Raw genomic sequence first — 13895 nt, 5'->3', positions numbered from 1 at the left:
TGTGAATATGACAGCAGCCAAAAGTACTTATTTATCTATTTATTTGTTTTTATGAGCACCTGGTGGTAAATAACATGCTGCCACTACCAAAAAAGTGGCAGTAATGCACACCTACAAGCTTTTGGCCAATCACTAACAACAAAAAAGTAAAAGTAAAATATGTGTGAAGTGGCGAGACACTACAGCCATCAAACAGAAAAAGACTTGTTGGTTCAGAGTGAACATCAAGTTTGATTTTCTTCAATCACTGCTGAAGACTAGAGCATTAACTTTGGGAAATCCTGATACCCCCTTTTTCCTTTTCTCCAGCTGTGCCCACAGCATCTGTGAGCCAGCATCCTCCAAGAGCGTGAGCCTTTCTGGGATTTTGGCTTCCTAAGTAGATATTTGGCATGGAAAACTACAGAATCAAGTAACTAAATGTCACTGCTTCATCTGTCCCGAGTGCCAGAATGCTGATGCAACCCAGTTTGACAGCTACACAATCCAGAGCTCCTTCTGTCTGATACAAACTCCTAATGTTTTTTGCTCCAGATCTGCTTATTCATGAATGAGTCGAAAGCTCCTCATCAGGTAAATCACCTGAAGCACTGTCATTAACACAATACCTCCAATTTCAGAGCAAACGCAGCTATCAGCTAAACCTCCTTCAGAGCCACTGTGCTCCTGTGACATCACTGTGCCTCGGCTCACTCAACGTAACAGTGAAACACTTTTTTGTGAGGATAAATGAGGAGGAAAAAGACAGCTCCTTCTCTTACTTCAGCACTATAAAAAAACAGAAACAAATTACTCTGTCACTGCAAGCTGGAAACAAAAAACAGCTGAATTTATATAAAGAAATAAGTAAGAGCTTCCCATTAGATCAGAGGTCTACATACTGCGACACTGTGTGCCCAAAAACTGAGGTGACCAGATTTTTTCTTCACTCACAGCACGGGTATATTTCAGTATGACAATGCCAGTTTTCATCCTTTTTCACACATTTGGCCCCCACAGAGCCCAGACCTTAACCCCTGTGAGAATCTTAGGGATATGCTTTAGGAGAAGACCTTACGCAGCAGCTCTGAATGGAAATAAATGTTGTGACACTGCATAAGCTTATGGAAATGATGCCAGAGTGGATGCTCGCTGTCATCAAATATGAAGGCGGTCCAATGAAATATTAGGGTGTGTGACTTTTGTTGGCCAGCCAGTGTAAATCAGGTCTCTCTATAGCTGCTAGACATGAGAGCACAATGGCAAACAGCTGCTTAAGGAGTGGACCAACGACTGTTACATAACAATCATGGGCTACACCATGTTAACACACTTAAATATAAGGGACTATAGCCTTATGACAATCTACTGAATCAATATGAAGACTAGTTTGTGCAGAACAAACATGCCAAACAACACAACTTTGTATCACGTATCAGTTTGTAACACAGCTATGCGACTTTACTCGAGTGGTTCGCTCTCACCACCCTCACGGCGCCTCCTTTTGGCCGCAGCTGTTTTCAAAGAGTCACTCGCTGTACATTACCCGCTCGACACCAAATCCGCAGACAAACTCAGTTACTGCAGGTTTAGGACTGCGTGGACGTAATCCTTGCGCTTACATAAAAACACATCACTTAAACACAGGACCTATTGGATGTGACAGGACGGCCCAGTTTGACAGTGCACTTTGCACTCTCCAGGCCTTCGGGCGAGTCTACGAGAATGCCGAGTCTGGGCAGAGTCCCTCCCTCTCAGCAGTGCACAGAGCACAGGGATCAAATACTACAGCATCCCCAGCAGAGCAGATGCAGCAGGGCACAACCCCAGCGAGTAAACATCTCTCTGGGGATCCCTATCTGCTTTCCCATTCTCTGACTTCTTGCCCCTTTCTAGGGAGTAATGAGAACAAAGTCTGTTTATTGTCTGAGGTATTGTGCTAGTGCCTGAACTCATCCAGAGAGACACTGATCCAATTTTAAGCCTCCCCTTCTCCTCCGTTCTCCTTACTTTCAGACAGTGTCTCATTTACTGTCTCATATATATTACTGTCCTCGTTCTTTCGTTTCTTTGGCCACCCCTTTTGAGAAAACTCCTCCCCAGCTCTCTACTCGTTTTTTTGTCTTCATTCATCATTTCATCCATCTTACACTCTACTCCAGCTACTCTCTCACACTGCCAGTTGACCTCTTGGATTCTCTGCGTCCCTCTTTTCTCTCGTCTTTGTCAGTCTTGGCCTCCCTAGTTTCCTCTTCCACGCACCCTCATCTGTCACTCGACATCATTCGCGCTTTCCCCCCTGCTCTTTTTGTTGATCTTGGCAGCCACTTCTCTCTCTCTCTCTCTCTCTCTCTCTCTCTCTCTCTCATCATCATCATCATCTCTTGCTTGGCACTGGTCACACTCCACCTCCTCCTCTTTCTCATTTTGGCAACCCAGAACCCCCCTGCTGGTCTGTGGCTGTGAGCTATGTCCTTGAACAAAGGTCAGGTGGGTTTCCTCTAGTTTGAGGGGCCTCTCCTCAAGCTGTTGTTTGCATGTCAAGCGTGGGTTTTTTGTGGCTTTTTTGGGTCGGGAGAGTAAATGTTTTTGTCTCAAACGTACACGCTCAAGGACTTTTGTTGTTTGAGTGTTTGTGTGTGTATGTGTGTTTTCTGACTACATGCAGAGGAAGGGCCATGCATGATCTTTCCTGCCAGTGATTGCCCTTCACATGGACACAAGAGGATAAGCAACACACCTGACTGCCAGCCTCTGTGTGTGCTGAGTAGATGGGACTCATGTGCTGTGTGTGCATGCACGAATGCGTGCATAGCTTCTCCGCTGCATTTCCACAGGATAAACAATGCTATCCAAACCTATTATGAATCCTCTGACTAAACTGACACTGATTACATGTTCACAAACAAAACACACAAAAAACTCTGCCTCTGAATCAGCGCACAGACGGGCACGCGTGCGTCAGAGTTTTTGGGCCAAGATGGCTACGTTTGACCTCAATCACTCCGCATGCAGGACGATGTGGGAGGAAGGAGGGCGGAGCCTCCTGGCAAAGCCAACACCTGGGCAGTTACTGCAGCAGTAGCAAGTGGAACATTTGGCTGGTGTCACTGGGCTGGAATAATGAATTACAGTACCTGGAAAAGCCCACTGGGAAGCAGACTGGCTGTTGGCAAGTCACTGGAGGGTTTCAAGTTTGGGTTTTCATCATTCGCATAATAAATTTTGGCTCTCAGGGAGGGCGGGGGTGTAACAGCAGGACTGAAATCCAAAGCTGAGTGCCTACCTGAGCGTTTTGGTGGTCATGTCTGCTGCAGTGATGCCGTGATACACCAGCGTTTCGTTCCACACAGGATTCAGTGTGTTTTTCAGGGTTTTTGTGCGTAGTTTGTTTGCCTGCAGAGGAAAAGCGAGACAGATGAAAAGAGAGTCACAGAAAGGCGAAGACCTAAAGAACAAACAGAAGAGTCAGGAATGTTCAAAGGGCAGGAGAGCAAATTCAATAGCTCAGATTCACATAATACAAGAAAAAAATAAGAGAGACAATAGATCAAGAAAAAAGAAAGTGAAAGAGTGGGGACGCATCATTTTTCACTGTCCCTTTGGACATCACAGACATCTGCTGCCTGGGCTATTAAAAAAAGAAAAAGAGGTGAAAGCACGCACGGCTACCTTCACCTCACCTGTCCGTCTGCTTCCTTCTCAACATGATTAGAGAGTGCATTAGCACCAGCCAGACCGCCAAAACAAACACCGCGTCTCAAACGCAACACGACACAGCAGCCAATTAAACCGTGCAACACAATCATCATGAAAAATTAAACCTTTCCAGAAGAGGAAATGCTCCCGAGCTCCTAATGGCTTCAGCAACCATAAATAAAGTTTGCATCTACGTGCTGCCTCGCTTGTCTTCCGGGAGTTCTAAGCTTGTTTGATTTTTATCTCAGGTTTAATCAGGATGCTTATTTACTTGTATATATATGCATATATGCTGTATTTGGATTGCATCCCATAAAACGTCTTCAATTTCTACAAACAAGTAGGACCATGATGAGACACTGGCAGAACGAACTGACGGGTTAGTAAAGTGCAGATGTGTGTTTTTGTGTATTTTCTCCCTCTGTTGAAAAAATACATTAATAAACAACAGTTACTTTGCATATTTTAATTTGACTGCAAGTCTTTTGCTTAATGGAGTATTTTTGTGCTGTTGCTCTTCTTTCACCACTGCAGGCTATGCAAAATTATACTGTATGTATGTTACAAATACACATTTCCCTCTTAATACCCTCCTGCTCGTGTCTGAGGCGTGTGTGAAGTCAGATGCCTTAACTCTCGTCCTCTCTGCCACTGTCAGCTTCTTGCTATAATGCCTCAGGGCCAGAGGCTGAATGCTCCATGCCATCTTCTTTCTCTTTGTCTGTTTTTGTCCCCTCGTCCTATTGTTCTGCCTGAGCAGAAATTCCCTCTTCTCCCCTCTTGCCTCATCTCTGTCTCCTCCTCTATTCTCCGTGTCCTGCTGGAAACATCTGGCTTATCGACCGCACTCGGCTCTTCAGAAGTTGGTCGATCGAGGAAAACAAGTTTCTTCGATTCGTGTCATTTGTTTGATTCATCAATGTGCGAGACGAGCCACGCTTAAGCAGCATCACGACTTGCAGCGGTGTTTCACCGCCTGCCGTGTGCGTGCCAGCACAACTCAGCAGAACAGTTATTTTTGTAATACTCATCACTTGTTTGCGCCCGGATCAGGTTTGGTTTCTGCTCCATCTTCAAACAAAAAACTAAAAAAAACACCACTTCCGTCTCTGTCACTCCCATCCTCCGTTTTCCCTCTGTACTCCTGCCTTTTTTTGTTTTGCTTTGTTTTTAAATGTTTTATCAGTAGCACTCCATCTGTCCACCACACCACCCCCATCTGTCTGCATAGATCATTTTACATACTTCATACTCCCTCTTCCTCAGTCCCTACTTCCCAAAGCTCTGAATGAATATTCTTTTCATGTCGGTTAGTAATGGAGAGATGAAGATAACGGTGACCATCACAGACGTGCACTAAGAACTACAACTCTATGTGTGTGTGTAAGAGAGGGAAAGTGGGAGCATCTCTGTGTGGTTATGACTAAATCCTTAGCATGTGTCAGCACATGTACAAGGTCACGGTGAGCATGTGTTCTTGTTGTGCACTCGACAGCGAGGGAAGGCGCGCTTAGCTGTCTGCTGGTTAAAGAGTGTGTGTCGGTGGGTGTGAGACAGTAGGAAAGGAAGCAAGGAAACGTGCCGGGGCAGAGGAGAGATACCCCCCACCCCCATGTGGTGGGTATTTAGCAAACAGTCATTCATGGATACTACTCATTGACGCCGTCTCTGCGTCCCTCCACCACCGCCTATACCCCCCATCAACAATTGCCTGTTGACGTGAGCCGTGTAACAATCCTCCCTGTTTCCATGACAACCACCTGCTGCTGTCCTCCCCTCATCTGTCTTTCCCTCTCTCCCCCCTGCCCTCCCTGCCTCCACTCCCCCCTTTCTTCCTCTCCTCTCAGTTGTCTCCCTCTCTGCACACTGTTGGTATTTCAAGGTCAAAGAGGGTCACAGGCAGATAGTGAGATAGAGACAGAGATAGGGCTGGCGAAGTGGGGAGGTGAGAATTACAACAATGGGACAGAAGACAGACAGAGGAAGGCTGGAGGACAAAAATCCCCCAGATGTCGTTATGGCACCTTAAGACTTCAGACGTTTGCCTTGTTCGGGCTGTGCCGCCTTCATCGTCTCCACCCGCAGCACTTTCATAACCTCATTTGGAGTCAACTTTGAGCCAAAATGGCCGACAACAGGTTGTATTATGGGGTTGCTGCTGTTGTGGCAAGCTTTTTCTTCCCTGCTGCTTGAGCTGAAAACAAGACAAGAGAAGTCCAGTGGACCAGAACGTGTTTGCGCTCGATAAAGAGGAGCACCGGACGAGCCACATTAAGCAGTAACCAACTGAAACGCTCCCTGCTCGTTGGATTGAAGCGACACACACACAACAAATTAGCTTGCTCCCATGTTGCATTTTTGTTTTTCAGGCTTTTGACCTCTTCATGATGTTTCATAAGGAAGAATCCACAAGGGGGGATTTCACATAGAACTGCATCTGGGGTTTTTTTTTTGGTTTCCTCAGTAAGTGATCTACTTCTACTACCAGTTACTGCGTGACATACAAGCTCAACGACAGTTAGTAACTGGGACATCCCAGCGTGGCGGCATGTTACGATAATTGCTGTTGAGGTAAGGGTGAAGCAGTGACCTTGCTAGCCCCAGGGAGAAGATGCAGCTTGACGTATGGATCAGCCAGCCCATTGGAGTCCATGGCTTTCAGTCCCTGTGGACACAAACAGACACACAAACACACAAGTACTATAGTGTCAAAGGTGATGTCATGGTGCCCTCCAACTATTCACACGTAACTGTCAGGGTCAGAAAAAGACAGCACGTACGACGGACCTGTTTGACAGCAGTCACATCTCAGTAGTTCTTCTGGCGGTTTTCTCCCTCTAGGCTAGTGTTTTCTACCTCCTTTGTAATGTCCTCAAGGGAACTGTTCAGTGAGATTTGTATAATTGACATCATGGGAGTGCGTGCAGCATGCAACGGACGGCTCGTGTCCTTGCACGATGACCAAAATGTGTCTGCGAGAGCAACCTAGCAACATTATCCAGCATTACGTCGCGCTGTGAGATGATTTAGTCTTGAACTGACAAGCTGCCGAGGCTACGTGGCAAATTTGTTTCCCTACAAAGGTTGAGAGACAGGAGTCTGACGTCTTCTGCAAACGTAAAAGCATTACAGGAGAATTATTTTCACTGGGCCTTCAAGGAGGATTACGCAACGGCACACATGCAGACAGACAGCCTAGTTATAAAGAAGATTTTACAATTGCGCGTACCTTTGCCTTGTGAATAGTACAATGCAGACAGTTGTTTTCTTGATCAAAGAGCAGGTTGAACTCCAGCGTTCCCAGGTAGGCTATAAAAAAGAAGAAAAACAACCACGCACAAAACACACCAATTACTGTCAGTAAAAAGCAGAGACACGTTCAGTCTAACACACACTCAAAAGCTCTGAGTCATATTTGTAGCAGATGGGCTCTTCAAAATACGATGCTGCCTAATATGAATTGATCTGTCTTGTTTGATTACTGTTTGGGAAAGAACAGAAACCAGAGCCCTGCTATTGCAGCGCGGTGTAATAAATCATTAGAGCCGCTGTGTCACATAAAGTGGGAGTGACAAACACACAAACACAAAATGCTTCACTCCACAATTACTCTGCAAGCATATGCTGTGCTTCTGAAAGGGGAAGGGGGAAAAAAGCAGAAGCTCAAATCAAGTAAAACAAGATAATGTTCCACTCTAAACTGCATAAAACAGCGTTGTTTTTTTATGCTGCGGTGCTTAGTCATTTTCGCATGAATGAAAACCCCCGACTTTGAACTTCGAACACAACTTTCCCCACCGCAAAACTCACTGTCATCATCATCAGAGTCGATCAGCTCCTCCCTGTCACCCTCATTCTCCCCTCTTCTCTCGCCATCCTTGTACCCTCCGCCCGTCTCCCCATTGAAAGTCTCCTCTTTCAGGATCTTCTTCTCCCTGGGAGGTGGCGGCGTGCAGGGGTAGTCGTGGAAACGTGGGAAGAAGTCTGAGATCTGTGGGATGGGGAGGATGGGCCCTGGGCACACGTTAATGGCAAAGTGCTCCTGCATAGAGATTTTGACCGGCGAGGGCGGGGGCGGGGCGATAGAGTGGGGCGTCGCCGAGGGGGAGGAGGCGGACGAGGAAGGGGTGGAGGCGGAGGAAGGGGGGATGGCCAGGTGGGAGGTCGAGGGTGGCGGTGGGGGCTTGGAGACACTCATGTGGACTGTCAGACGGGACTGTGGAATAAAAATGGAGAAGTGAAGCGGAGAAGGACAAAAAAAAAAGGTGAGAAAGACAAAGATAATTACACGAAAACACCGTCAGCCTCCTCTGACTCTGTCACACTCCACTTTGCAGGGGGTCAGCGGTTTTCAAAGAGCACACTGGTCTCGTATTCACATGGAAGGATGGGTGAACCCATCACTAGTGGGCACCTTCAAGCAAAGGTCTGAGTCCCCTGAGATGCATTCAGGCTGCACTGAGATGCAAGAACTCTCAGATCTCTGAGATCATTCAGACCACATTCGGAGCTGGTCTGGGCTGTTTCTGTTAGCACTATGTAAGGAGAAAGTTTACCTTTCTGCCAGAAATGCTTTGTCTCTCAAAGCTTTTTAAAAATTTTTTTTTAATATATCTTTCATTATTTTCACTTCTTCAGTTATATACAGGCACCAAAATAGGTAGATATAGCAAAAAATAAAGCCTGCGGTTTAAACCCACCTTCATTTAAATGTTTACTGTGTCTTCCAATCTCTGCGTGGCAGAAAGCCACTGAAGACAAACTTTTCCCATGAGAAATGTGCCCTGCACCAGAGTGAAGGACCACTTACTCAATCCACACCCTCCACATAAGTGGATCCAGCTAGTATTTATTTGTCTTCTTCTTTTATTTTCTGGCAGACTATGCACAGGGAGCGCGTTGCTGCCTCCCACGGGTTAAAATCAACACTATATTTCCATGTGTTTATTTGCATATGGAGCAGGGAGGTGAAAATCCAGTCACAGGTGGTCATGACACGCATCTGCAACATCCTGTGAAAAACTGAAATGTGTTCCTGTTTTAATCCACTGATGAAATCCTGACCTGTCAAAAGCCAAAATAGAATTTGCCAGAACCTTTGGCACTTCAAGCATGACTCACACATTGTGTCAGCACCGAGTCTGTGCTCTGAATGAATATTCAAATGCAATGCTGTAGAGTATGAACAAGAGATGTCACTTGTGTATCGGTTCTCAAATCCATCCCTTACCGCCCTCTTTTCCCTCTTCTCTCTCTCATCTGCAACTCCCCGGAGCAATATTTACATAATACTACTTGGAGCCTTTCTCAGTCCTTAGCATATTTGTACCTAAATGAAGCATAATGACTGTTTCTAGACTCCATCATCATTAAGCCAAATGCTCTAATTTCCTATTTTCCTGGCAGTAATTAAGAAATACTGAAGATGTGCTATCTCATGTACTCCCACGGTGCTCTTGAGTCTTTAATATTTCAAGATCCTGTTTGATTTTATTGGTCACAGTAAAAAAAGAAAAACAAAAAAACCCAACAACAACAAAAAAAGAAAAACCAACTTCAGACTGTTTACTGTCGCTGTCCCAGATTAAAATGCTAAATATAAAAATAACTCCATTAAAGAAAAAACTGGCTTAGTGTGTGCAAAAATATACAGATGCACTTCATGAACGAGCATGACGAAGTCACTGTCGACAGCCACATCACAACAGCAGGTCATGTGAGGATGCACGCCAGTCGTCATCCTTCCTATATGTTTCACATGTCCATGATGTCACAGCTTTTTAGATTCAGCTGGTGGCATCTGCTCCTTAATATCTGAGCAGTTTGTGTTTCACACACATCTTTCCAAATAAAAGGGTTTCGCTCTTTAGTGTTTGACTGATTCAACTTGATTCGTTTGTTGAAGGCACAAACGTTTCCTTAACTTGAAAAGTTGCGTGTGAAAGTGCTGAAGCAGTTTTCATTGCGGATGACTTTCCTATTAATTAAAAGTGCACAGAAAAAAACCTAACGCATGTTTCAAGAGCATCTTTCTCTTATCTGTCAGATAAGAGAAAGATGCAATGATAAATCGGTCGAATGGTGTTGCAAACAAGTCAGCATTCGCTGACGGCAGCGGACGATATATATTTGTTGTGTCACATCAGTTTTGCACTGGCTAAATGTTCAAATGTAGTGTGATGAAGACCTGAAAGATTTGTTTCTCTTGGCACAGAGGGGGCGATTCATTAGGGAAAAAACAAATAGACTGAAAATATTCTCTTACCAGCTTTTTGGCCAAATTGTTATCACAGTTGCACTAAAAAAATAGTTTTTCACCCTCAGCAAATGTGAGGCAATGAGTCTGAGTAAAATGCAACTGAAATAAATAAAATCAAAGGTTTATTCATGCAAATAATTAATTAATAAGGAAAATGTAATTGGTATAAACTGAGACTGTACTCAAGCAACATTCACTTGACCAGATTCCATTAAATGTAAAATTTTGTAAGAAAATTAGATGAAAAAATTGCATGTAATTAAATTAGTTAAAGTCAGCATTTCAGGCTTTTTTGGGTTTTTTTGACTGTGGGCTGACCAAGGGTCTACAACTCAAAGATAGTTCACGAAAAACAGAAAATCATGGAAAAATTCGGAATCGTTGCCATTTTTGCATAACAAATGACTTAATCAGTCTTGAAAATTGTTATTGATTATTGTCCTGTCAATTTGCACACAGAATAACTCATTGATTGTTTCACCTCCTTTGAAATGAGCTCGAGCTTTAATGAGACTTTGCGGGAATGTCGTTCGATGTCATCTTTTTTCACAGTGAGCTTAATTTCTCCATCTACATGAGTCAGAACTCGAGCAAAAATCAGCAACGGGGGGAAAAACAAAAACAGACTAACAATGCCTTGTTTTCATCAGCATTGGTGTAGCTCCTCTCCAGTCTACGGTGAAGCTCCACGCACAAACATTCACGTGCATGTGAGGCTGAATTTTAACGCACCTCTGTGTCAACACCTTAACTCGCTTTTGAACTTGCATCTGTAAGAGCATCCCGCATTCCTGACCATACTTCATTACACACATTTATTCACACCCTCAACACACATAAAGACCCCAAACCGCCTGTCCCCGTCCTCAACAACTACACTCATTCAGTCACTCACGCCGCTCTTACGTAACAGCACCTAAATTCGCTGCTTGGGAACCCGCGTTCAAATGTTCACTTGCAGCATGTTGCTTGCAAACTCATTCGCTCGCGTCCTTCTACATACTGAGACGCGCACATGCGAGCACATGTGCTCACACACACACAGACTTCCAGACACTCGTACACACATTCACAATTATAGCCACCCTCAAAAAAACATACCCAGGGACAGTCTTCATCTGTGCCAGCACTCCATCTTGCCTGCTCTCACATCCTCTGTCTCTCACACTCTGTGGAGCATGCAGACCAGCTTTGAGTCAATATATCCTTCTGTACTCTCTCTCTCTCTCTCTCTGCTTTCTCCTTGTCTCTGTTCATCGTTTGCTCTCCTCTCCCCTCCCTCTCTCCCTTCCCCTTTACTTGTGACGTATGTGCTTAAAATCCACATCAGTCGTTTCCATACTGTGCATATAGTACTGTCACTCACTTTCTCGGCAGTGGGGAGAAATCCGGGTAAAAAGGCAGGCTTGGGAGGGAGAAGTGTTTGTGGGGTTTTGACAGAAAGGGATAGAGAGGGAGAGAGAGTGACAGACAGACAAGAAGAGCAATACATCGGGACAGATGGGGAGACAAACAGACATACAGACAAACACAAGGCAGTAGGAGCAAAGACAAACACACAGAGACGCATATATATATATATATATATATATATATATATATATATATATATATATATATATATATATATACATACAGTACATGTGGAGGGAAATGGGTGTGAAAACACTGACTGCACACAATAGGAAACATTACTTTAGGGTGGGAAAAAGGGGGACGGGGGCACTAGCTGAAGGACACAGAAAGGAAATTAAATTCAACGTGTTGACTGAGCTCAACAAAACACACCGCCAACCATTAAATTACACTACCAGATTACTTTGTGTGGGCTATGACTACAGCCAATATCAGACAAGCATATGTGTGTGCGTGTGTGTTTGTCTGCATGTGTCCAATTCAAGAAGAGCTGATAGTAACGGCTGCCACCTGCCACAGTAATAAAATGAATCAAAGGCAGCAACGCATCAGTAGCAGTGGATTTATGTGGGATGTCACTGATGGAAATCAGCGATGGACACAAGGATGAGCAAGAATAGGACTGACTGAGTGCGTTAAACCCTGCAAGTTTATGAGGTTTTTAAAATTAGAGGGCTTATTAGCATTAGAAAACTCCAAATCAGACATGTATGTCGATTTTTGTGTTTTATTTGTTGTGATAATACTTTTTTAACCCCCAAATCCTATTTTCTAAGAGGTTCAACATGCATTTAGACCTGGCAGTCATCCAAATGTATGAAATAGTTTATACTTTTTAGTCATTCAAAGACCTTAAGGCATAAAATGTGAACTGTTTGGTGCAATAAAAATGTTTTATGGTCCTGTTTGGTTACATTATTAAATTATCTTCAAAGCGACTGGTTAGTAAACTTTCTGAAGTGGATTTTAATCAAGTCAAAAGAAAAGAGAATATCTGAAGGAAAAATTAAAGGAAAGATAACATTTTGTAAATGTTAGCATGAGGAGCATTAAGGTCGATGGGACATGCAGCCAATATCAATAAAACACGAGGCTTTGATAGGAGGGGTGAAGAAGGGGCCATCTCCAGTATTCTAAGGAAAAGGGGAGAACAAAGATGGAAAAATGGATATAAAAGAGAAAATATCCAGTCTCAATGAGAAAAATGAGAGTAAACCAATAAACCTGGGTGGCAGCTCTTTGGAATCCCAGCAAAAAGGTTCATGGTTCAAATCCCAGCTGGGGGAGAGTTGGCATGTCCTCTGGTGCTCTGGCTTCCTCCCAGAGTCCAAAGACAAAGTGATTTTAAATTGGCCATGGAAGTGAGCTAGCGATAGTGTATAGCACAAACAACTGCACAAAGACATGAACGCTACATGATGTGTCATGTAGAGTGGGAGCCCATTGGAAGGTTGTTGGTTTGATCCCTGGCTGCAGTCAGCATGCCAAGATATTAAGTTGCTGCAGATGTGTCTGTCGGAGTGTGAATGTTAGATACAAAACACTTGTATAGGCAAGTTGTATAAAGTGCTTTGAGTAGAAAAGTGCTATATAAGAACCAGTCCATTTACCACGGTTAAAATTCGCCTTCAGTCTAAAGAGCTTTGAGAAAAGCATTTTAAAAACGTGAGTATATTTGTTTTGTCTGATATAACTGAGTTTCTTCAGAGACACAAACAGGCTTTTTGCCTTTAAATGACCCGATTTGTTTGAGACACTTATTCCAGCTATGATCTGTATATAAAAAACAGACATAACGTCAGGTCTGAAAAGTCAAGCCAGTGTCTAAGTGTCTTAGCTCTAAATCTTTGTAATGGCCATCAGAGGGCATCTGGTTGTGAGATGAAGCCCAACTGACCCCACTGCTCACTGAATTTATGATCTTATAAAAAATTCCTGATGACATTACAGCCTCAGTAGTTATGCAACAAGTTAAATATGTAATTAAAGTCCTATTCAGATAAAAATACAGAACAAAGCAGGATGTGATTTAGCTTAATTTAGTCTGATTGACGAGTCTCCACCATATAAGCATGCATTCATCGGTTTTCAGTTAGATCCAAGCTTTGTACAAACTAGTGGCTAATATTAGGCTGGCTGCATCCATCATTTATATACAGTCTATGATTACCTCCTATTTCATTGTGATAATCTTGACTGGCAAAAAAACCCCAAGTCATGCTAAGGGTAAAGTGGAGTACTGTGGTCATAGAGCACAAAGTTTATGGTGGATGAGGGGAGTGTCACTGGAGCTGCTGAAAAATTGCTTTCAGGTGGGAGTGCAGCATTTTGACCCTTGTCTAATAATAACAGTGTGTTTATTCTGGCAACCAAGATGACAAGAGTTGTCTGATAGCAGCTCAGCTATTCTCAGAATTACAGAATTACACCTGTCCTATAATTACTAATATATGTAGTAAATGCTGGTCTGAGCTGCACTCAGTGGGTTGGCGTAAACATTAACAATGTCATTTTGCATTGTTAAAAAGTAACAAATGATCAA

The 13895-nt window shown here is 43.7% G+C and overlaps 1 protein-coding gene across 1 annotated transcript in view; it reads right to left on the bottom strand.

The window, feature by feature from the left end:
* Positions 1–11178, bottom strand: part of doc2g (double C2-like domains, gamma) — a 36794-nt gene extending 25616 nt beyond the window's left edge. The window contains exons 1-5 of the mRNA XM_085276836.1: positions 11039–11178; positions 7489–7894; positions 6908–6987; positions 6269–6343; positions 3266–3375 (exon numbers count right to left, since the gene is read on the bottom strand). Coding sequence (XP_085132962.1) covers positions 3266–3375; positions 6269–6343; positions 6908–6987; positions 7489–7876 — 653 coding nt within the window. The 5' untranslated portion in view covers positions 7877–7894; positions 11039–11178. The remainder of the gene's footprint in view (positions 1–3265; positions 3376–6268; positions 6344–6907; positions 6988–7488; positions 7895–11038) is intronic.
* Positions 11179–13895: the final 2717 nt, after the last annotated feature.

The sequence above is a fragment of the Mchenga conophoros genome, linkage group LG6, assembly GCF_057382185.1.
Source record: "Mchenga conophoros isolate Kocher_MC1m ecotype Shallow Benthic linkage group LG6, M_conophoros_male_GT1.1, whole genome shotgun sequence".
NCBI classification, from domain to species: Eukaryota; Metazoa; Chordata; class Actinopteri; order Cichliformes; family Cichlidae; genus Mchenga; species Mchenga conophoros.
Note: the sequence above shows the minus strand (reverse complement) of the source record. Positions and strands in the feature narration are given on the sequence as shown.